General features: G+C 31.8%; 4 protein-coding genes across 4 annotated transcripts; 1 reads left to right on the top strand and 3 right to left on the bottom strand.

The window, feature by feature from the left end:
• The first annotated feature begins 8,459 nt into the window (after window positions 1-8,459).
• On the top strand, window positions 8,460-9,698 carry LOC111831922 (putative F-box protein At1g30925). Its single transcript, XM_023787532.1, has 2 exons — window positions 8,460-8,890; window positions 8,957-9,698. The coding sequence occupies exons 1-2, from the start codon at window positions 8,460-8,462 to the stop codon at window positions 9,696-9,698; spliced, it is 1,173 nt and encodes a 390-aa protein (XP_023643300.1).
• A 690-nt stretch (window positions 9,699-10,388) lies between these two features.
• Window positions 10,389-12,078, bottom strand: LOC17894995 (alkane hydroxylase MAH1). The gene has a single exon (XM_006301818.2). It carries the CDS (start codon window positions 12,066-12,068, stop codon window positions 10,575-10,577), a length of 1,494 nt encoding a protein of 497 aa, XP_006301880.2. The 5' UTR covers window positions 12,069-12,078; the 3' UTR covers window positions 10,389-10,574.
• A 2,413-nt stretch (window positions 12,079-14,491) lies between these two features.
• LOC17895978 (alkane hydroxylase MAH1) lies at window positions 14,492-16,233 on the bottom strand. Its single transcript, XM_006301795.2, has one exon. The coding sequence runs from the start codon at window positions 16,219-16,221 to the stop codon at window positions 14,728-14,730; it is 1,494 nt and encodes a 497-aa protein (XP_006301857.1). The 5' UTR covers window positions 16,222-16,233; the 3' UTR covers window positions 14,492-14,727.
• Window positions 16,234-19,377: 3,144 nt separating this feature from the next.
• Window positions 19,378-21,078, bottom strand: LOC17895482 (alkane hydroxylase MAH1). Its single transcript, XM_023788057.1, is given in 2 exon segments — window positions 19,378-20,303; window positions 20,306-21,078. Coding segments are annotated over 2 exon segments (1,491 nt in total). The 5' UTR covers window positions 20,871-21,078.
• Between the last annotated feature and the right edge of the window lie 2,725 nt (window positions 21,079-23,803).

Raw genomic sequence — 23,803 nt, 5'->3', positions numbered from 1 at the left:
TTGTTCGTTATATATATATATATATATATATATATATATATATATATATATTGTTGATGAAATCTAGATTTGTTGAGTAAATATTCAACAATTAAATGAAAACGGGTTTAAAATTGGAAAAAATAACTCGACCCGATTCGTTAATTGATATGATTAACTTTAATGAGATTTGCTAATTAGCTTTGTACTAAGGATATTCGATGGGAAAGAAAACTGAAACTAAAGGTGATTACAAATGTTAAGATAGATGTAGTGTATTTGGGGAGAGGAGACTCCTTTCGGCTTTTGTTTCTGTCTCTTCTTTTCTTCCTTTCAGGTGGCACTTCGCTTAGTCAAGTAGAACAGAGCAAATGAAACTATATGTATGCTCATTGTATTCTTCAAGTGGCTTCATTTTATGAGTCGGAAAGTCGTTGAGATGACATGTGAAACCCACATAAAAAGTAAAAAATAATGACATGTATAATAATGTAGCCACCATAAACATTTCTCGACTTATGTATCTTAACCAACATTAATAATTTTCATGATCTCAAATACTTTTGAAAAACCTCAAATACTTTTGAAAAACCTCAAATACTTAATATCAAGAACATAGTCTCAGTTGATATTAACAATCCAACATAAAAAAAAAAAAAAAAAAGTTAGAAGTTACAAAAATTAACAAAAAAATTACAACCAAAACAAATTACATCAAAATACAAATTATATATAATATATAACCAAGAAGGAATTTACCCTAAAAATAACTCAAATCTTCTTCTTTAGTATCCTGTCGGAAACTCGCATTTTCCATACTCTGCTTATTCCACATTTACACAAACCAATCAGCTTCTTTGTTAATAAATTAGATTCACAAAATCAAACTTTAAATATCTAATATTAACACCATACGATCTATACTATTAAAAGGGAAACATTTTATATAAGTCAATCATAGTTTATATAATAAAAAAGGTTAAACAAAACTAATTTGTTAATAAGAAAACTACATAACCGAAATAATAGAAACAAATTTACCTGATCAAATTAAATTTAACACAATCATAACCGAATCCCTAAATTATAGAAACAATTTTATAAAACTCATAAAATTAAATGAACCTTCATCCACGGAAATTTTTGTATTATGCTAAAATATAGCAAACAATTTTTTTTTTTTTTTTTTTTTTTGACATCATTACAAATTATAGGTCTCTCTTTCAGAGGGACCGGACTCGAACCCGGATCTGGTGAGAAAGCAATAGAGGTGAGAACCACTGGCCCACTTGTCTTTCTCGCAAACAATTTATTCATTACTTCGAATCCTTTAATAATATAAACAATTATAGAAACAAATTAAACTCATAAAATTTAATGTACCTTCATCGATGGAAATTTTGCTATAGATAATTAAATAATATAATCAATCTTTAAAATACATTCCTAAAATATAGCAAATAATTTATTCATTAGTTTGGATTCATCAAATCACGATTGATTTTTTTTTTCCTAAACAAAAAAAATCATAACTAACAATTTTGAAATTCGAGTAGTTACCATCATAACCGATAAAATTATAAAAAACAATTATAGAAAAAAATAAACTCATAAAATTAAATGAACCAGCATCGATAAAAATTTTGGTGTTATGCTAAAATATAGCAAACAATTTATTCATTACTTCAAATCCCTTAATTATAGAAACAGTTATAGAAACAAATTAAACTCATAAAATTTAATTAGTCATCATCAACAGAAATTTTGCTATAAATAATTAAATAATATAATCACTCTTAAAAATACATTACTAAAATATAGCATCATATTTATTCATTAGATTGGATTCATCAAATCACAATTAATTTAGTTTCCTAAACCAAAAAATCATACCTAACAATTTCGAAATTCGAAACTATATCAAACATTAACAACTAAATGTATGAAAATAATAAATACCAAGAATATTTTAGGTTCCATTAGTATTAATATAAATAATAGAAGAATTCATCGATGATGTATACTCCTCCCAAAAGATTATTAGCGATAAACAAATTTTTCACTCAAAAAAATGGCAGAAACTAATTTGTATAGATTTGCTGAAAACATGTGGGATGAATGTGAAAAGGCAGAAGGTAGCCCAGTTAATTGCTTGATCCGTCTTGCAAAGATTAACATGTTCAATGGTTAGTCGAAAATAAAATATTTGCAGCAATTAGCTAAACAATGTTTTCGGACCTTCCCACACAAACGTACAGGAGGATGTGGCAAACTATTTTAATCGTATTTACTTTCAAAAATGGACTGAAGCTGCTCATTTTGTGTGGGAAGCTCTACGTTGCTCTCTCAAAAGTTACTTCCAAAAAGGGACTGAAGGTGGTCATCGTTGATAAAGATGGCAAACCAAAGAAAAAAACAACCAATGTGGTCTTCAAAAAAGTATTCAAAAACCTTTAAATTATAATTCTCCATTTTTTCTTTTCATTTCCTGCATGTATAACTTCGGTTACATGTCTTTCAATACTATCTTCAAGACTTTCTCATTATAAACTTTGGTTTTCCAATTCAACAATTTCTATTATACTACTCCAGTTAACAAATGCAGTCATTAATCTTTCAACTAAATGAAATAAAAAAATTATAAAAAACCAAATCACGTTACATTATTTAAGAAATCTAAACCAGTAAACTATGTTTTGAAAATACACCCGCACGTACCATCATCTAGTTCTCTTTTAAAGACAAAGATGAGGTAAAGCCACAAACACTATGTTTTCACGTGGGAACATTTGACCTCTGTCGTCAACACATAACACACACACTACCATAAAACTACGTTACCCTAATTATAGCGTCGGTTAGCATGAAACCCCCACACCTACTCTTAACATGCGCCACAATAATAAAAGAGTTACAGTATGAACTTACTTGGTGGTTGGCTAACGACGTAAGCGCCGCCGAAGTAACAACTCCCACAGACGCGACCTTTCTTCTGATAATAACTAATAAGCTTCAAGTGTAGCAGGACTATAACAATTAGCACCAGGTTGCTCTTGTTCTCGTTAAACAGAGCAAAAAGATAGACCGTTAGATCTTGTTTAGGACGTAACGGTATACCACCACATGTCAAGATCCTACGGATTAGGTTTCCGTTGTAAGACGCTGCGTTAGGTAAGGTGGCTCCGACTTCGTTCTCGTCTCCTTTCGACGGCCAGCCAGTTTCCGTGACAATGATTTCGATGTCGTCGTACTTTAACACCGATATAGCTGCGAAGACAGTGTCGATCTGAGCATCGAATAAGTTTAAGTATCTCAAACCATTTAGCGAGTGAGAAATATTTACCAAGATTACTAAATTAATGATAATGGTTGCCTGCTTTATAATATGCAGGTGTTATCTATAAACACTTTAGAAAGAAGTTAAGATGTGACGATTATTTCGCTTTATATATTCATTTGATTTTAGATTGTATTCATGAAAGGAAATATAGTTATTATGATTGATTATCAAATATTCACTCTTAGTTATAGAAGGAAAGATTTGCGCCGAGAAGGTAGGTGGTCATTTTCGAGGTCAATAGTACATATGAAAGTCAACTCATTAATCTAATGCAATATCCAAATATTTCAATCGGGTTGAAATTGACATTTATAAACCGACCCGAAATGTTTAGTTACATTTATGACCTTATTTAACCTCATCGAAAATATGTGTTTAATTAGACTTTAAGGGCAAACAAAGGAAAAAAAAAAGTCTAACATAGGTGGTCAAAAAAAAGGTTGCAAAAATAATAAGATAGATATTATCATGATTATTTATTAGATTAATATGATAACATACTATATATTTCTATAAATATACTTTTATCTAGCTAACACATTTATTATATTATATAATATATCATTTAACGAGTTATATATAAGATTACAATATATTAGTTATATCCAATAAGATTTTTCTTCTCAACTACCTTACACATTTTCATATTTTATCAAAAAACCAACCATCGTTTATTACATGTATATAAAATGAGATATGCTAACATTATAGTTTTGTTGTTCATTTAATTGTTATCGAATTAGTTGATAGGTAAAAAAAAAAGTGTTAAAGAGAGAGGGAGTCGCGGGCGCGTGGATCTCACTCGCGGCGATTTTTCTCTCCAACAAGTTTCTTCTTCTGACCAAAATCTTGTGCGTCGTCGTCGGGGTTTTCCGTTCATTCCGGTGACGATGAGAGCCCCATGGCTCATGGTTCTTCATCTGTAATCTGCTGCATCATTCTAAGCAAATCAATATGACCAAATCCAAGAGAGATGTGGAGAGGAGAAGCTTCTGTGAGACATCGGCGGTTTGATCTACCGGTGATGTAGCGACGCGGATTAGAAGAGCGAGATTCACAGAAAAGAAAGAAAAAGGATAGTGGTTAGATCTGAAGATTGAAGATTCTGGAGGTTTTACGGCGTGTTTGTTCGATGGGGGAGATTGTCTGCGGCTAGGTAAAGCTAAGCCACCGTTGGAAGTCTCTAGATCTACTCCCTACTGCTATTTCTCTTTCACTTCTGAGATTGGATCTGCTCGACAAAGACAAGCTTGTTTTTCTTCTTCCTCCTCAAAACGGTTCTACGGTGGCGGGATGGCAGCAGATCCACCATCTCCGTTCGGCTTTCGTTGTCCAGGCTCCCGGAAGCCATGGTCCGGTGAGGATTCGCGGTTCTTGGGCGGCGGCTCTGGTTGTGTTGTACAATCAGAGATTAGAGTTTTGTGTAACTGGTTTAGTTCGGTTCATAAAATCGGGTCGGGTTTGGTTTATTATTTGGTTTGGTTTGTTGTATGTGGATTGAGCCCTTTGGGATTGTAATGGGCCTAAATCCGGAAATAGACCATTGGGCACCTATTTATAAAAGTTTGCAAGCCTGTTTCAAAAAAAAAAAAAAGAATTAGTTGATAGGTCACATGAATGTGTGAATAGTACCCTCGTCGCCCACCTAATCTATATTAACATTTTTGAAGTACCTTTTGTGTTCTACCCTTTTATTTTGTAATATTTTCATAATTAAACCTTTGCCATTTGATTAAATAGAAAAAGTTTAAGATAAGTTTTGTAATTAAATCATAATAAAATTGCAAAATTAGAAATCAATATTTATTACATTTAACAAAATTTCCTAAAATATCTCCCTAATAAATCAAAGATTTCTCCAACATCTTTATATGGTCTTATTTGTTTCTAAATTTATATTATTATATAAAAATATGTATGATAAAAATATTTTTTTTTTTGGCATATGTTGCAATTTGAATTTTTAGAAACGGATGTATATTACTCAAACGATACAAAAAATGGATGTACTAAAATATTATGGATAATCGTGTAGCACGGGTCATGTGATGGAACGGATTATAATTTACATAATTATGATTATAGATATTTTTACGGGTTGTCTAATATAGTATAACACACAAAATATATTAATATGAAATTAAACTATGTAAACGAATATTATGTCAGTATCATTTCATTATTTTAAATATTATACTTATTTAATTAATTTGATCAAATTACGACTATATAAAAAATAAATTATCATATAATGTTCTACGGGTTAATTCATAGAATTAACAATCAAAATATAGTAATACACTCTTATATACCAAACAAAATTAATAAAAAAAAATACATTTTAGAATGTCGTCCCGCGGTATACCGCGGGTTAAAATCTAGTTAAGTGTTATTCTTTGTATGAAGTATGCAATTTCCCTTTGCTTTTTTTGCAGTTTAATATTTAACAAAAAAATAAAGACACTGATGAAGTTGTGTGATGAGGATGATAAGCATCTGCAATGGTGAGATACTCTCATAGTTTCTCAATCATTAATATAACTTTTCAAATTGTACATTTTCTTTTCTTTTGCTTATACTTTACTTATGTTTTGCTTTTTTTTTTTGTTTTTTTTTCAATTTTGTTTATTTATGGTCAAACTCAGCAACTGATATATATATAAATTTTAATCACAAAACTAATATATACATCTGGTTAGTATAATTATATATCATGAGTTTTTCTCTGCTGTTAAATGCTTCAACTTAATGCTAGCTACTACTTAAGCTATTTGTTTCAGCATGTGGCATTTGAGCATGGCAGTTATTGGAATTATATGGGACTCGAGCAACGATCAACGTGTGGGAACCGGTCGTTGAAAACCGAAATAGCGAGTTGAGCATCTCACAAGTCTGGTTAACCCCAGGAAACTATGAGACTAAAGATCTCAATACGTCGGAATTAATTGGTAGGTTTGACACTATTATTTACCTAATTTTGTACCTGTGCGTTGCAGCTGGATTTTAAATTAAAACCTCTTCTATCAATATAAATTTTTGAACATAATTATAATCATTTGAATTTTAAAAGATAAATCAGTGCAATTAAACATTAAACTTATTTTACTTTGCGATATATAACATATATACTGTCGACGATAATATTTTCTTGAAAAATATATGATTTTATATATATATATATTTTGTGAAAACAAATAACACTTAAAAATATGCAGAAATAATAAATGGTATTAACGACTAGCTGATGATCTTTTATTACTACGAGAGTTTATTTTTTATTAATATTCCATGAAGACATCTCTTTAAAAGTTTTCAAGTTAACTTTATATCGACTGTTGTTGACCTCATTGTATATATTATTTATGAATATATGTTGATACAAATATAACATTGTTCTATGTAAAATGTGAATATATCGAGTCTCATGAACATTGTTTAGTGTAAAGATACATATATAATATCATGACGCTAGAATAGCTTTATCGAGCCTTTTGTTATATATCGAATAAAGTGCATTGTGCTATAATGTAATTCTTGACCGAGTTATGAATGTGTCTATCTTATCTCACTTTCCATAATTACATGGCCGTACGGGTAAACCCGACTTAGAATTCAATATTATTTTTGATAATCTAGATTATGAATTTTTTTTAAACTATTTCTCTCACACAATAAATGAGATTTCAAATATTTTATTATAGTCATATACATTATATTTCCAAGGTTTATAATTAATTTATTGTCAATTTCAACTACTAATTCTTTCGTCATCTTCTACATATCTTTCCTCAACATCTAGTTTTCTTTTCATCTTCTATTGGCTCTCATATAATATATATATATATATATATATATTGGAATATGATTTGATTTTCTATACATATCATAAATATTTTCTCTTTAATTACTATCTTTCAATACTCCATACAGTTACATAAATTTTGTATTTATTCTACCATACATTTAAAATATACTTCCATTCTAAAAATCGTTAACATATTTAAAAATTTAAATTATGATTCTTTTTTAAAGTTTTTTTTTTATCAAAATTTTGAATCATATTCTTGCTGCTAATACAATTTTCATAATAGTATTGGTTTTATTTTTTAAAATTTAATCTATTTTACATAATTTATAGTTCATTTTTTATTTTTTTAAAAATCTGTCAATTATAAATATAAGTATCTACTAAATGATGTTTTAAATGTTCTTTAATGTAAATCAAATAGTATTGCACTATTGCTTATGTGGATGTTTAGGTGGATGCTTAGAATGAGAGATAACTCCCTAATTATATATAAAGACTAGCAGTTGACCCGCGCTGCGCGCGGGAGATTTATATTTATATTTTTAATTTTTTATTCATATTGTGATATTTTATTTATTTTAATTGATTTTCAAAACATATTATAGTTATTTTCTCTTGAATTATTATCTTTCAATATTTAAATTTGGATTAAAATCGTTTTCTTTTTCATCATATTATAAACTAATATTCCCCTTTAAGATTTTATATGTACAATTACATAAATGTTGTTTTTATTCTACCATAAATTGAAAATTTACTTACATTCTTAAAGTCAGTAACACATTTAAAATTTAAAACTATGATCAATTTAAAATGAAAGTTGAATTATATTATTACCACTAACTAATATAAAATGAAAGTATTTCTTATTTAACATTTCATTTATTTACATAATTTATTTTTATTTATATAAATTTTCTATTAATTAAATAAGTAGCATAAATATGCACTTAATGAATGTTTTAAATTTATTTTAATGTAGAAAAAAATGTGGTTTATGTGGATGATTAGGTGGCATCATGAGAAAAGAGAAAAAGCTAACTTTATATATATAGATTAAAATATTTTTACGCCTAAAATATTAAAAGATTGATTAAAAACATCCACTAGAAGATTGTCAATTTGTTGTATGTATATAAGTGTACCGTACCGCTCAATATGACAAAGGATGCGAATCGGGTTTCATGCCTTTACATAAACCAAAATCAATCTGATTATTAAACCAAACCTTTGTTAGGTTGTGACCAAAAATGACCTAAACCTACAAATGCCCTAGCTATATAATGGAGTCTCTATGTCCAATGAACAAATAAAAACAACAACACATCGATCATGAACGATGAAAAAACTATAGATTCCATCCCAATCGATCTCTTTCACGAGATCTTTTCAAGAGTGCCTATGAAATCAATCGGGAGGTGTCGTTGCGTTTCGAAGCAATGGTCGTCCATACTTGTCCGTCAAGATTTCATGGAGTTGTTCCTAACCAAGTCCTCGACTTGTCCACGTCTCTTAATTGCTGCAAGAAAACGACACAACGATGAATGGCTCTTCTACTTGTCACCTCACCCTCATAATTATAATGAGAAGTCTTCTGTAATAGCCGCCGAGTTCCAAGCCAAGTTCCTTAAAACCACAAGTGGTTTTCGTAGTGGTTGTCGTGTCCTCTATGCATCTGGTTTTTTCTACTTTTCGAATGTGTTGATCTCAAACAATAACGATGAGGATTCAGTGGCTGTGATATGTAATCCACTCACAGGAAGGTATGCGATCTTACCTAAACTGGTCTTACGTAAAGTGATTTTACGTGAACTGAGAACGGACATGAGCTTTTTCATGTTTGATCCGATTAGCAAGGAGTTCAAGGTGTTGGTCATAAACATTTTAGTTAATAATGAAACGGTTTATAATATTCTGACAGTAGGAACTGGAATAATGAGGTGGAGGAAGATCCAATGTCCCTTTAACCATATCCCTACTGATAAAGGGATTTGCATCAATGGGGTTTTGTATTACTCCGCGGAAAACAATGTGATAGTTTGCTTTGATGTTAGGTCAGAGAAGTTTAGGTTGATTGACCAAAAATACTATTATCATAAGTTGATAAACTATAAGGGTAAGTTAGGTGGGATTATGTTGAAGTATGACTATGATAGACTAATGGATAGTATGTGGACTACATGTGAGTTACATATGTGTGTTCTAGAGGATATCGAAAAACAGGAATGGTCTCAATATGTCTATTGTCTTCCCGAGACAGAAGACCGCAAACGTTTGTCTGTTATTGAGATGACTAGTGCTACAAGTGAAATTGCTTTATTTGACTTCAACTACACATCTAAGCCTTATGTTTACTACTTCAGTCCTGAGAGGAAGAGTCTCCATCGTGTTGAAATTCAAGTTGTTGGGGATAAATGTGTTGGTGGTTATTATACCTTTATTGTAGACCATGTAGAGGATCTTGGTGTTAACGATAAGCATCTCAAGTTAAGCATCTATGATCATAGGATTGTTGCATCGTTTGAGAGTATTAACAAATTTGATACTTTGTGTCGTTTAGATGATGAGTAGTATACATGTGTTCTGACGTGTGATTGCTTCCTTTGCCTCTCAAGTCAGTCAAAAATGTCTCTCTATTAGCTAGAAATTGTATTCTCCTCTCCCTATAAACATCAAGTTATCAAAGAAGTTTTTTTTAAAAGTTATGTTTTTATTCAATTCAGAGGCATTGCCCAAGTTTTCTGCTGTTATATAGTATATTTTTCAAATTTAGTCATTAAGGTGATTGTGACACATGCCAATTAAATCGATGATAATATGATAAGATGCCAACATCAACTTTATTCTCATCTCTCATTCCAAATTGCAGTTTGTGAAGGTGTGCATCTCTTTAAGGTTTCATGTTTTATGTGACATCTATCTCTGCTCTAATGAAATGGCTTTTAACTGTCCATACGGGTTTACGCCGTTTTGGTATCCTCTAGTAACTTACCTTGCAATCTTTGCATTGTGTGTCGTATACTAGAGAGAATAGAGAGAGAATCAAGATGTCTTTATTCGTAAGTAAAGAGTTCTTTATATAGAGGATGGATACAAGGAAAAAAAAAAGTAAACCTAATACAATTAGGAAAAGGCTTTAGCCGCCTATAACTATGACGGGCCGGACTCGGTGATGGACCGGGCCAAACTAGACTTGTTATGACAATCCACCATTTGGTTTATAACATCGTAGAGTTTGCTTTTCTTTGTTGCTTTTCTTACAAGTTACAACAACATGAGCCACGTTTTTGTTGAGAAACCCGTGGGATCGAACCATAATCTTAGTTGGAGAGTAATCTCAATCCAAATTATTTTAGGGAAACCTAAGCCAAACGAAACGACACATGGATGCTCTGCATAAGGGACTAACAATAGTTACCGTAGAAGCCAAGCAACTAAGCATAAGAATCATATCTTCTTACTGACCGTGACTTTAAGACCATGCTTCATAGTGAGAATAACAGAGGTAACAGGTTCGATCTTTTGACCTTCAACGATCTTAAAGTCGTAGTTTCGTATGATGTCCACAGCTACTATCTTCAGCTGCAAGAGAGCCAAATTCTTACCCAAGCAAGTTCTTGGACCGGAGTTAAATGCAAGGAACTTGTATGAAGGTTCATGTCTTATCCCTCCGTCCTCTAAAATCCATCTCTCTGGTTTGAAGTCTGATGCGTCTTCTCCCCATACAGATCTCATTCTTCCTAGTGCATAAATTGAGATTACAATCTTTGAATGTGCTTCAACTTTGTGGCCGCTTGGAAGCACTTCGGACTCTGAAGGTGACTTGTGGTTAAAGGGAAGTGGTGGGTAAAGTCTCATAGTTTCCGACAAGGCGGCATGTAGATACACGAGCTTCTCGAGATCTGCGGGGTTATCATACTTTGTGTTGATCTCATGTTGGATCTTGGCCATAACATTGGGATGCATAGAAAGAAGCCAGAAGAACCAAGTGAGAGCTGAGCTTGTTGTGTCTCTCGCTGCTATCAACAGGCTAAAAACAACATCTCTTATGAACTTATCACTTCTTGGTTTCAAGAGCTTATATTTGGTAGTGTCCACATTAATATAATATGTTAACACATTCATTGATGTCTCTCTTTTCCCTCGGCCTAGCTCCTCTCTTCTTGAAGATATGATCTTCGCAAGCATTTCATCGACAGCGACCATCGAATCTCTCAGCTTCTTCTCAAGACCAACCCCAATCCATTTCTGAAGCTTCCACAAAATGACTGGTTTGAGATGTCTATAGAAGATCGCTTCTTCACTGATATCTACAGCTTCAGCAAACTCAACTTCCGGCATTTCAATGGATAGAGACATTGGATCATAACCAGTCATTAAGATCGAGGAAATATCAAAAGTAAATCTTTGAAACATATCTTGCAAGTCTAAGATGATGTTTTCCTCAACAGCTTTATCAAGAATAGGAAGAAGACCCTTCTTTACCTTACTTATATTGCTACTCACCGCGTGCTCAAGGAAACCTTTATGGTGAAAGATGGAGTGATTTGACTTCCTCAAATCCTCCCACAACATCGAGTCAGCGGCTACAATTCCATCACCCAAAACATCAAAGATCTTCTTGAATTCAGGACCTTTAGGGTAGTTTTTAAAGTTTGAACTTAGTATGTGATGGATGTTTCTTGGATCAGCCGTGAGTAAGAAGTCTGTTCCACTAAACCAGGCTCCTTTGAAAGCAAAATTCAGATCACTGGCCTCAAGAATTTCAACCATCCAATCATATACTCGAGGGAATTGGACGACCAAACTTGGAACCATCCCTAGGAAAGGCCAGTTCTTGACCAAATGGCTTCCGTGAGATTTTTTGAGGAAGAGACATTGGAACACAAAGAAAAAAAGGAATGTTATGATGAAGACCTCAAGTAAGCTTAAGATCATCATACTTGACCAAAGGGTTTCTTAAAAAAAGTATCTTTCATAAATTGGTTTGCTATATTACCTTTATAAATAAAATGTTTAGATTGACGAAGGACAAGTAATGTGTGTTAATGTTGATGTTGACAAGTAACAACGTTAAGGTAGGAGGCTTTGTTTTTAAGACACCCGATACCAAACTCATTTAGTTTGTTGTCTTTGTACTTATGTGTTGGCTTAAATTTCCACTAGAAAAAATGTACTAATCTATGTACATATTTTAAATATCATATGTTCTATATTATAAAAATATCAACTAGAAAATGTACTAAATTATGTACATATTTTAAATATCATATGTTCTATATTATAAAAATACCAACTAGAAAATGTACTAAACTTTGACCAAAAAACGAAAAGAAAATGTACTAAACTATGTACAAATTTTAAATATCATATGTTCTATATTATAAAAATATCAACTAGAAAATGTACTACACATTTATAATGCTCTATCGGTTTTCTTTTCTCTAAAACCTAGATTTAATATTGTAAATTATGAGAATTGTTTTATAAAAATGATTTTACTATGAACAAATCAATCGTAGCCTTATTAGATCCACGACATATATTATTTTGTCTCCACGACATTTTTCGTGTTCTAGAACTAAAACATTGAAATAATATAAATTTTATTGTCTCATAAAGTTTCAATGGTAAAGATATCGTGCTGACAACCTATTATAAATATTAAAGTAAATTTATAGTATAATAATATTACATATTCATATATATGATATATTTGAGAAATATTATATTATTTATTAGTGAGAACAATTAAGTAGGAGACCATCCTCAATGGTAAGATTTAATGAGTGTATCTTAGGATTAATTTAGTAATTAATATTAAAAGTGTAGAGTTTAAGATATGTATTTTTGTTTTTTGTTTTTATGTAGGATTATTGGTAGGTTCTTAACTTTGGTATCTTAGAAAAAAAAATTAATTAAAAAAAATTAACAATTTTAATTATTAAACACTTAATAATTATTGCAAAATAAAAATTTTAAAACATATATGAGTTACAATTTATTGCATAAATAACATAAAACACAATTAATTTAAACGTGATTTATTTCAACACCCACTTAGAAACTGTCACGTCACAACCTCTTAAACCTTCTTTTGTATCTTATAGAAGATACGGTATCTTATATTTTAATTAACATTTTGATTTAATTTAAATGTCTAATTTACCTAAGATATGCTTAAGATGCTAGCATTGATGATGCTCTAACGAGAGTGTGAGTAAAGTGAACTTTAATACTTCTTTTCTCTGCTTCTACACATTACAACATGATCTCCTCACTTAGCTTTGTGCCCGAGTAAAAGTTAAGACAAAAATAGATAATGATAAGTGTTAATGTGGATAAAGAGTGAGTGATAGGATAAAATTATCCAACTTTTTAACAGTGTTCTTATTTTGTTTGGTGAGACTTGAGACGTGAGAAGACAGTCTCTATTTATATTCAACCAACTAGAATAAATTATATCCGAACATGATGGGAAGTTCCATTCGTATCTTTCAATATAATTGGATTGAGTACATCCGAACAAAAATCCAATAAATGCAAACCTAGCTATATCTAACGAAAATAGAAGCTAAATGATTAGCTTTTTCTATAGTAAATAGTATTTGGTATTGAAAAAGATATAACAACAAAAGAAAAGATCATGCTCTTCGTGTTGTTGCTGAATGTTATATGTTGAGGCCAATCATAACATTTTTATTTATAGTATATCTTGCGCATCATATATTTATATGTTGAGGCCAATCATAACATTTTTATTTATAGTATATTAGAAGTAGACTTGCGCATCATATATTAATTTTCTCTATTTATTTTTGTAAACAATTTTATTGAAATACTTTTTTTTTACAACTTCCATCATTAATTAGAGTAAACATTAGGATACTTTTTTAAAATTAAATTACATTAAGATATTAAGAGTAAGTTTATTAAGTTACATTAAGATGTTAAGAGTAAGTTGAACAAAAAAAAAAGAAGACATCTTCTTTTCTTTTTGTTCAAAATAATCTTTACTTATAAATTGTTGGTTACTTTTTTATTTTGTCTCTCAATGAGTTTTTTGAGAGACATAGGCATATAGTACAACTGCGATCGTCCAAAGGATCTCGGTTACTCTTCAAATGCTTTGAGAACACTCAGTAGTAAGGGGTTTAAGAATTTGTAATTTTTTCGACTAAATTCAATAAAAACAGTGAGCTCTTTACTTTTTTCTTTTGTCTCTCAATGAGTTTTTTGAGAGACATAGGCATATAGTACAACTACAGAAAAAAATCTCATTGAAAAAACCGATTCACCATGGACATATGGAGCATTTCATGTAAACAAAAGGATAGAACAAATAAGGAGAAAAGTAAGACTAATCATCAACAACCAACCGGAGCCACGTTAATATAGAGAAAAGAAAAAGATAAACCGGATCCAAATCTAAGTTGGATAGTTATCTTAATTTAAATTTGTAAAGAAAAACCCAAAACCAAAAAAAAAAAAGAAAAAAAAACAGTAAAGGTAGGAAACAACTCCAAGCAACACAATTTATCACTTACTGAAAAGACAATACTACTAGTTATTATTGTAGACTCCAGAGCTAGCATAACATTTATATCTTCTTACTGACTGTAACTCTAAGACCATGCTTCATACGGAGAATGATAGAAGGAACTGAGTCGATCGTGTGACCTTCAACGATCTTAAGGTCATAGTTTTGTATGATGTCCACAACTACCATCTTCATCTGCAAAAGAGCCAAATGCTTACCCAAGCAAGCTCTTGGACCGGCACTAAATGCCACGAACTTGTATGAAGGTTCATGTCTTATCCCTCCGTCCTCTGAAATCCATCTCTCTGGTTTGTATTCTGATGCGTCTTCACCCCATACAGATCTCATCCTTCCCAGCGCGTACATTGAGATTATAATCTTTGAATTTGCTTCAACATTGTGTCCACTTGGAAGCACATCAGACTTTAATGGTGACTTGTGATTCAAAGGAATTGGTGGGTAGAGTCTCATAGATTCGGACAAGGCAGCTTGTAGATACACGAGCTTCTCAAGATTTGCGGGATCAAACTTTGTGTCGATCTCATGTCGGATCTTGGCCATAACTTGGGGATGTGTAAATATAAGCCAGAAGAACCAAGTGAGAGCTGAGCTTGTGGTGTCTCTTCCTGCTACCATTAGACTTAAAACAACATCTCTTATAAACTTATCACTTTTCGGTTTCAAGAGCTTATATTTGGTCGTGTCCGCATTCATATAGTATGTTAACACATCCATTGATGTCTCTCTTTTCCCGCGACTTATCTCTTCTCTTCTTGAAGATATGATCTTTGCTAACATTTGATTGAGAGTGGCCGTTGTAGCTCTCATCTTCCTCTCAATTCCAATACCAATCCAGTATTGAAGCTTCCACAGAATCTTCGGTTTGATATTTCGATAGAAGAGTGCTTCTTCACCGTCCTCTACAGCTTCACCAAACTCTACTTCCGGCATTTCAACGGATAGAGACATTGGATCATAACCAGTCATTAAAATCGAAGCTGTATCGAACATGAATCTTTGCAACACATCTTGTAAATCTATGATGATGTTTTTATCAGCAGCATTGTCAAGAAAAGGGATAAGACCCTTCTTTAACTTACTTACATTGCTACTGAGTGAGATCTCAAGAATATCTTGATGGTGGAAAATAGTGTGACCTGACTTTCTCAGATCCTCCCACAGCTCCGAATCAGCAGCTAAAATACCATCTCCCAAAATATCGAAGATCTTCCTGAATTCAGGTCCTTTAGGGTAGTTCCGAAAGTTTGAACTTAGTATGTGATTGATGTTCCTTGGATCAGCCGTGAGTAACAAGTCTGTTCCACTAAGCCAAGCACCTTTTATAGCAAAAGTCAGATTACTGGCCTCAAGAACCTCAGCGGTGCAGTCAAATATTCGAGGAATTCGGACGAGCAAGCCTGGGAGCATCCCTAGGATAGGCCAGTTCTTCAACAAAGGGCTTTCACGAGATTTCTTGTGGAGGAAGAAACATTGGAATACAAAGAAAGAAAGGAATGCTATGATGACAACTTCAAGTAAGCTCATCATCATCATTCTTACACAAAGGATTTTTGGGTTTAGATAAGATTCTTTTATGAAATTGGTTTGCTATAGTGACAATGCTATGTGTTACACCCGAGTTTATATATGATTACATTGATGCAATTGAATGCATGAATGTTGTGGTTGGAGCCTGAACCAATCTTCAGTTTTTACAAGACTCGATTGTTTACGCACCAAACTCTTGAAACTCACTTAATTTGTAATTTGTTGTCTTGTATTTAGTGTATTCACTGAATGCCACGTGATCTAGTTGGCTAATGTTCTTCGACCTTTATATAAATCACATCTAAAATCAACTCAGTTTTTACAATCTTTGAATGCGTAGTATCTGGTTATCTTACTCGTGGTTTATGTACTAGTGGCTTCTCAATGTGACTTGACTTCTCAATGTGACTTGACTTCTCAATAAGAACTAGTGGCTTCTCAATAAGAACTAGTGGCTTCTCAATTTGACTTGACTTCTCAATAAGAACTAGTGGCTTCTCAATGTGACTTGACTTCTCAATAAGAACTAGTGGCTTCTCAATGTGACTTGACATCTCAATAAGAACTAGTGGCTTCTCAATTTGACTTGACTTGCCCAAACCATTTTTGAGTTATGTAAGAGAATCAAGGATTAGGTTCAAGTACCAAACTCCTTAAAACTCAATTGTTATTTATGTCATTGTATTTTAAGTGGGTTAATTGAATTCCACATGCTATATATATGAACAATTCTAGAATCAAGATTAAGTTATGGCATTTTATAATATCTCTAGGTCAAGCGTTTTCAATTTTTGGTTGGTCAGCTGACATCATATAATTTTTGTTCATGATATGGTGTTATCTATGTGAACTACTATTCAACGACATTAAAACAATCGTCTCAACAACAGCTACTACATTATCTTCATCTACTAGGTACTCAAGACATTTATCCAACCATATACGTATTCAAAGCCAAGAAATTGTATGTAGTAGGTTCATGTCTTAGACCTCATTAACTGAATCTCTTGTCTGAACTAGCCTCATGTACTTGTGGAAGTAGTTGCAGCTGAACAGGACATTAAACGTTGATTAGGATTTAGGAAGAAGAGTTGACGTGGTGGTCTATGAACCGTATAAATAACCAAATGAGGTTTTTATCGATGGTAACAAAATTATATATGTCCTTCGCGTTTTATAACCGAAACTCATCTTCGCGTTTTATTTATTGTTTTGTTTTTTCAATTTCTCAATCCGAATATAGTTTTCTTTTTTTGTTTCTACACGTCAAAAAGCTAATAGAAATTAGAAACTATATTAATAGAGAAGCATGTGAGAATAATTGGTTACATTTTAACTTTCCTATTGTGTAAAAAGTTAAGACAGTCTCTTAAATTCATAATTAGATGAGAAGTCTAAGAAAAGAATAATGAGATTTTGCAAAGTACTTTTATTCATTGAATGTTTTGTGATTGATAAATTATATTATTTTTGATGCGTTGAGTAGAGAAAACTAGTTTTTTTTTATAAACTTTATAAGAGTTTTAATAACTTTAAATGTAATGTAGAATCGATTATTGAAACGAATGTTCCTAAGAAATTAGTTAGCATCACATAAATAAAACAAATGATAGATTATTGAAACGATTCTATAGTCTTTTATAGCTATGTTTAATGAAACTAATGTATTTTAGAGTCGGTTACAAAAGCATGCAACGTATTTTTAAGCCTCGCTTTAAAACTGATGATATAACTTAATTAGGAAAAGAAACTAATGCTTAGCTAGGTACACCAATTTGTGTAGTGATATATATTCTCTTCTTTTCCATATTTTTGACTTTAAAGAAAGAAAAAAAAATGGTTTCAAATAAGAGTTTTATTGCCTTTTTATATGCTACAATGATGATCATATTGGTAGTTTTTTGTGGAACCAAAGAAGCAAGGTATATGAAAGGTTCACGATCTATGATCGAATCAGAAAGACCCATGACTAGAAGAAAATATTTGGGATATGGAGCTTTGGCTAAAGATAGAGATCCAACATGTAGTTTCCATTATCCAAAAGGATGTATCAAACATGAGTCTAACCATTACCATCGTGGTTGTGAAACTTCTACTAGATGTCGTCGTGACTCGTGAACCTAGTCATCTACTACATCTTAGTTTTATCTTTGTATCTCTTAAATTAATAAAACGTTACTCTTGTATACATAAAACATTATTCTTGTTTTATTAAATTTTTGTTGTTTTTTTTTTGTGAACTTCTTGGGTTATTGCGCATATACAACGTGAGCATTATCATGCATGTGAAGGCAACATGGATTGTTCTCCTTCATACACATCGAGTTTAATCACTTACAAGAATATTATGTTTAATGTATTTAACAGATTTTAATAATATATTAGCGAGTGTGATTTTTTTCTTTTTTTGTGTGTGTGTAATAGTAATTCGAGTTTTGTTGTGAAATGGGTTAGGAATTAGGATTATAATTCCAATAAATATTTTTTTTATAATTGAGAGTAAATTTCCAGATCTATGGAAAAATCCGATTTTTGGAGAATTGCAGCGCACAGATAAACCTTTTTGCGAATATTCAAATAGGCCGAAAGCAAGAATATATATCTATGTGACTATATATCAATGAGAAACAATTCGCATTAGGAGAGAATCGATCCTTGACTTAGATCTACAGACCAACTTTTTTACTAGATAGGAACTACTAACCCACCACCATGGTTAATTCAAATAAATGTTACATTCACATTTCGCTGGGATGTAGTTTTAATATGGTTTAAAACCACAATTATGAGAGTTTTGTTCTTTTCTTCTCTTCGCAGAAACGTTTTCTACCATCAAAACGCATATACAATTCGTTTAAATTAGACAAGCAGGTTTATTCAAAGATATATACTAATTTATCGGTTATCTCTTTAATCTTTATGATCATGTAACTTTTAATAACAAAACAACAATTATATTGTCTCATACTAACATACACTTGCAATACAAACAAATCTTGCTTATCAAAACATTGAGTTATGACTACTGATATTTATTCGTTTGATATTATATAAAATATTACAAATACAAAAATAGTAAATAGCATTTAAACAAAAAACAGAGATATTTTGCATGTGAGCATAACGTGGAAAAAGACACACTTTAGGTATAAAGAAATAGAATCATATCTTCTTACTAACAGTGACTTTAAGACCATGTTTCATACGGAGAACAATAGAAGGGACAGGTTCAATCTTGTGACCCTCGACGACTTTAAAGTCATAGTTTCGTATTATCTCCAAAGCTACTATCTTCATCTGCAAGAGAGCTAGATGTTTACCCAAGCAAAATCTCGGACCAGCATTAAAAACCATGTACTTGTACGAAGGTTCTTGTCTTAGACTTCCATTGTCTGAAACCCATCTCTCTGGTTTGAAATCTGATGCGTCTTCTCCCCATACAGATCTCATCCTCCCCAATGCGTAAATACATATCACGATCTTTGAATCCGCTTCAACTTTGTGCCCACTTGGAAGCACATCTGACTTTGCTGGAGACTTGTGGTTGAAAGGAAGAGGTGGGAAGAGTCTCATTGCCTCGAACAATGCAGCATGCAGATAAACAAGCTTCTCAAGATCTTCATGATCGAACTTTGTGTTGATCTCTTGTCTGATCTTGGCCATAACTTGAGGATGCTTAGCAAGAAGCCAAAAGAACCAAGTGAGAGCTGAGCTTGTTGTGTCCCTTCCTGCTAACAAAAGACTAAATATAACATCTCTTATAAACTTATCATTATTTGGTTTCAAGAGCTTATATTTGGTCGTGTCCGCCTTCATATAGTAGTTCATCGCGTCCATTAATGGCTTTCTCTTCCCGCGACTTATCTCCTCTCTTCTTCTTGAAGATATAATCTTTTCAAACATACGATTTACAGTAGCTAAAGCAGTTCTCATCTTCCTCTCAAGTCCAATACCAATCAAGTTTTGAAGCCTCCACAAGATCATTGGTTTGAAATGTCTATAATAGATGGCTTCTTCACCTAGTTCAGCAGCTTCACCGAACTCAACTTCCGGCATTTCGATGGATAGTGACATTGGATCGTAACCAAAATAGAAGAAGTATCAAACATGAATCTCTGGAACACATCTTGCAAGTCTATGATAATGTTTTCCTTAGCAGCATTATCAAGAAAAGGAACAAGAACTTCCTTTAACTTACTTGTATTGCTACTTACAGAGAGTTTCAAGAAGTCTTGGTTGTGAAATATGTCGTGGTTTGACTTCCTTAGATCCTCCCACAACTCCTGATCAACGGTTAAGATCCCATCTCCCAAAGCATCAAAGATCTTCTTGAACTCAGGTCCTTTAGGGTAATTCCCAAAGTTCGTGCTTAGCATGTAATGGATGTTCTTTGGATCCGCGGTGAACAACATGTGTGTTCCACTGAGCCATGGCCCTTTGAAACGAAAAGTTAGATTGGTGGCTTCAAGCACCTCAACGGTCCAATCATAGATACGAGGGATTTGAGGGATCATTCCTGGAAGCATCCTAAGGAGAGGCCAGTTCTTGAGAATAGGTTGACCGTGAGATTTCTTGTGGAGGAAGAAACAAGTAAATAGGAATACAAGGAAAAGAAAGGATGCTACAAAGACTTCAACTAAACCTAGCATGGCCATTTCAAAACAAAGGATTTATGAGTACTGATACAAGACTCTTAGTTAAGTAAGTATGCTATATATAACCTAGACTCAACTAAATGCAGAACTTAGGTAGGTGAAAATGTCCTGCCTATATATAACCGGTCTTAAATACAGTTAGGAATATCGGACCACAAACCTCAAACTCATTTACTTATTTGTCTTGTAAGTAGTAGTGGTTTACATGAACTAGTCGACTTAGAATCGTAAAACATTGACGTCTAAGTTTAAAAGGAACAAGTTGTTGATTTTAGTTATCTCTTTTTTTCATCACACCAAGACAGTCTTATTGTTGCAACGTCCGTAAAAACAGATGAGTTCGATTTATCTTGTACTGATTGAATTGTCAGACACTCTAGATAGATTGTTTACCGGGGACACAACTATATTTGCCGGGGACAAGTGCTCTCACAATTCATAACGCGGGTCTGCAGCTGACAGCGATGTAGGTACTATGGCTCCGAATTGTAACTGCGTTTTTTTACTGTAGGAGAAGTGCAGTGCGGTCCAAATAGTAACGAAAATATATAGATATATATGTATATGCAGATATTTTGACACTGTTACAACACTGTTGCGGTGCGGTTTTGTAGTGCGGTGCGGTTTTGTAGTGCGGTGCGGTTTTGTAGTGCGGTATGGTTACCATTCGGAGTCTATGTATAAGATCGTCATGCATCGTTATGTAAGATGGAAGGTTCTTAACCTAAGATTGTATTAAGAAATTTTCTTTATATACTTAATGGTCTAGTTAATATTGTAAGTGTGCATTTTTATTTAGTGGTATAATTACTTTTTTGTTAGGAATTTAGTGGTATAATTATTATCCAATAGCTAAAATTACTATACACATTTTTAAAACCTTTAAGTATAAGTTGTTGACTGATACCCAACAAAAAAAAAACATTGTAACTCTTGTTTTAATTTTTTTTTTTTTTGGCAAGGTTGTAATCCTAGGTTAATCATCTTTTGTAAAACCTCAATACTTCAATCTGTATGATATAATTAACGTCACTATCCTATTTTTATTTAAAAAAAAAAATTTGAAAACCGTATCTTGATATCTATATTCAAATAATAAAATATTCGTTTTAGACTCGTCTCGATTGATTTATATTAAATTTTAAAAATTCAAGTCATGAAAAATGTGAAAATAGATGTTTCTTATTATCTAGATGATGTGATGATTTATTTATTTTAAAATATAAATGATAAGTGAAATATAATAATTAATAACAAGGTAATTTAAATATTAAATCTTAGATGTAAAATGAACTTACGTACCAAAATCCGACAAATCCATAAGTCTTGCCGGAGAGAACCATTGGTGTTTTTTAAAACTAATTTACTAGAAAATTCTTAGAAGGTTACATATTAGATTTAATTTCGTATGTTTTATTTATATTTTTTTTGGAGAGGTAAACGATGTTATATATCATTTTATTTGGGTCGTCGTATGCTACATTTTCATAAAATTTACTTTGCCTTCATTTACTGCATCGGAATAATCATTCAGAATATTTTAGTGTTGCAGAAATGTGAATTTTTTTTAAAAAAAGTATTTTTCACAAGTGAACTGTCTATTTTATCTATATCGTTTGTGTGATAATCCATTTGGGTGATATATTTATTATTATCTTTTTAATCCTTTTGAGTAATATAATTCATTTATTTATTCATTGATTATGGACTGTTTCTAGTTAGTAGTTACTGTACTTCGTATTTAGTCCTACAATAAATGATGTTTTCTGTACAGCTTGGTAGAGCATCTTTATACCTTGGGTTTCTGTTCTTGCTAATTTTATATTAATATTTCTGGTTAAGTTATTATATAATTATTTTTTTCTGGATAAATCAAATTTATTTTTTTCAGAAAGTGTTTAAAATATATAAAAGCATTTTAAAACAATATTTACAAAAATATAAAAAATTATTACAATTTCGATGAAAGAGTGGAGAATAATCATACTATATTTAGATTTATAAACTAAATGAGTTGAGCAACCGGTTCTCCCGAGAAGAAAATTGCGATGAAATATGAAACGTCACCAATTTTGAGGAGAAGAGAGAGAAAAGCTAGCATAACCCAAAAACAAAGAAATCAACTATGATCAAATTGATGCTGCCCGTAGTGTCATCTCACAAACAATAAAATCATAATTGATTATTCCAAGATCCCATATCCAAACTGATTTCCAATTCTCATATCGGAGAAGTTCAATTGAGAAACATAAATTCTATTATAATGAGGTATAAGAGCAAGGGCATTAGCGTTAGTACGCCGAGTCCCACTAGTTTTTTTGGTTTAAAATAAATCAATAATCGGATTAAATCTTGTATACGTACCTAAAAACGGGACAAATTTGAGTCGTCCCGTTTGCCACGTGTCAAAGAATAATTGGAGATGAGAGTAAGAGGAGAAGATCCAATGAATAGAATGATCTATGTTTTATTTCCATGTTTTTTATATAATTATAAAAATTAATTTTAAAATTTTAAAATATTATTAATTTAATAGAAGGACAAATAACATGAAACACCAATGCTCCTACACTCAAAATTTTAAAATGTCCTATGATCTAAATATTATAAAAAAAATTGAGGGACCAAGATTGGTATTACACCAATGCTGATGCTCTAACAACCTCGGTCCTCCACACATTCCCATGATACATAGGTATTGGCCTCCATTTTTTTTTTTTTTTTTTTCAAAAATTATGCCCCATAAGAAAAAAATATTTGTAAGAATAGGCCCCGTTTTTTGGAAATATTAAGATTTTGCCTTTATTTCTAAATTTTATCTATTTTTATTGCAAAAACAAGCCTCATTTTTAAAAAATTTAATATTTAGTACAATATTTTAAATTTTATCTATAAAATTCATCAAAATAATTTTGTTTTAGTTTGTGGCCCCA

The sequence above is a fragment of the Capsella rubella genome, unplaced genomic scaffold, assembly GCF_000375325.1.
Source record: "Capsella rubella cultivar Monte Gargano unplaced genomic scaffold, Caprub1_0 scaffold_2, whole genome shotgun sequence".
NCBI classification, from domain to species: Eukaryota; Viridiplantae; Streptophyta; class Magnoliopsida; order Brassicales; family Brassicaceae; genus Capsella; species Capsella rubella.
Note: the sequence above shows the minus strand (reverse complement) of the source record. Positions and strands in the feature narration are given on the sequence as shown.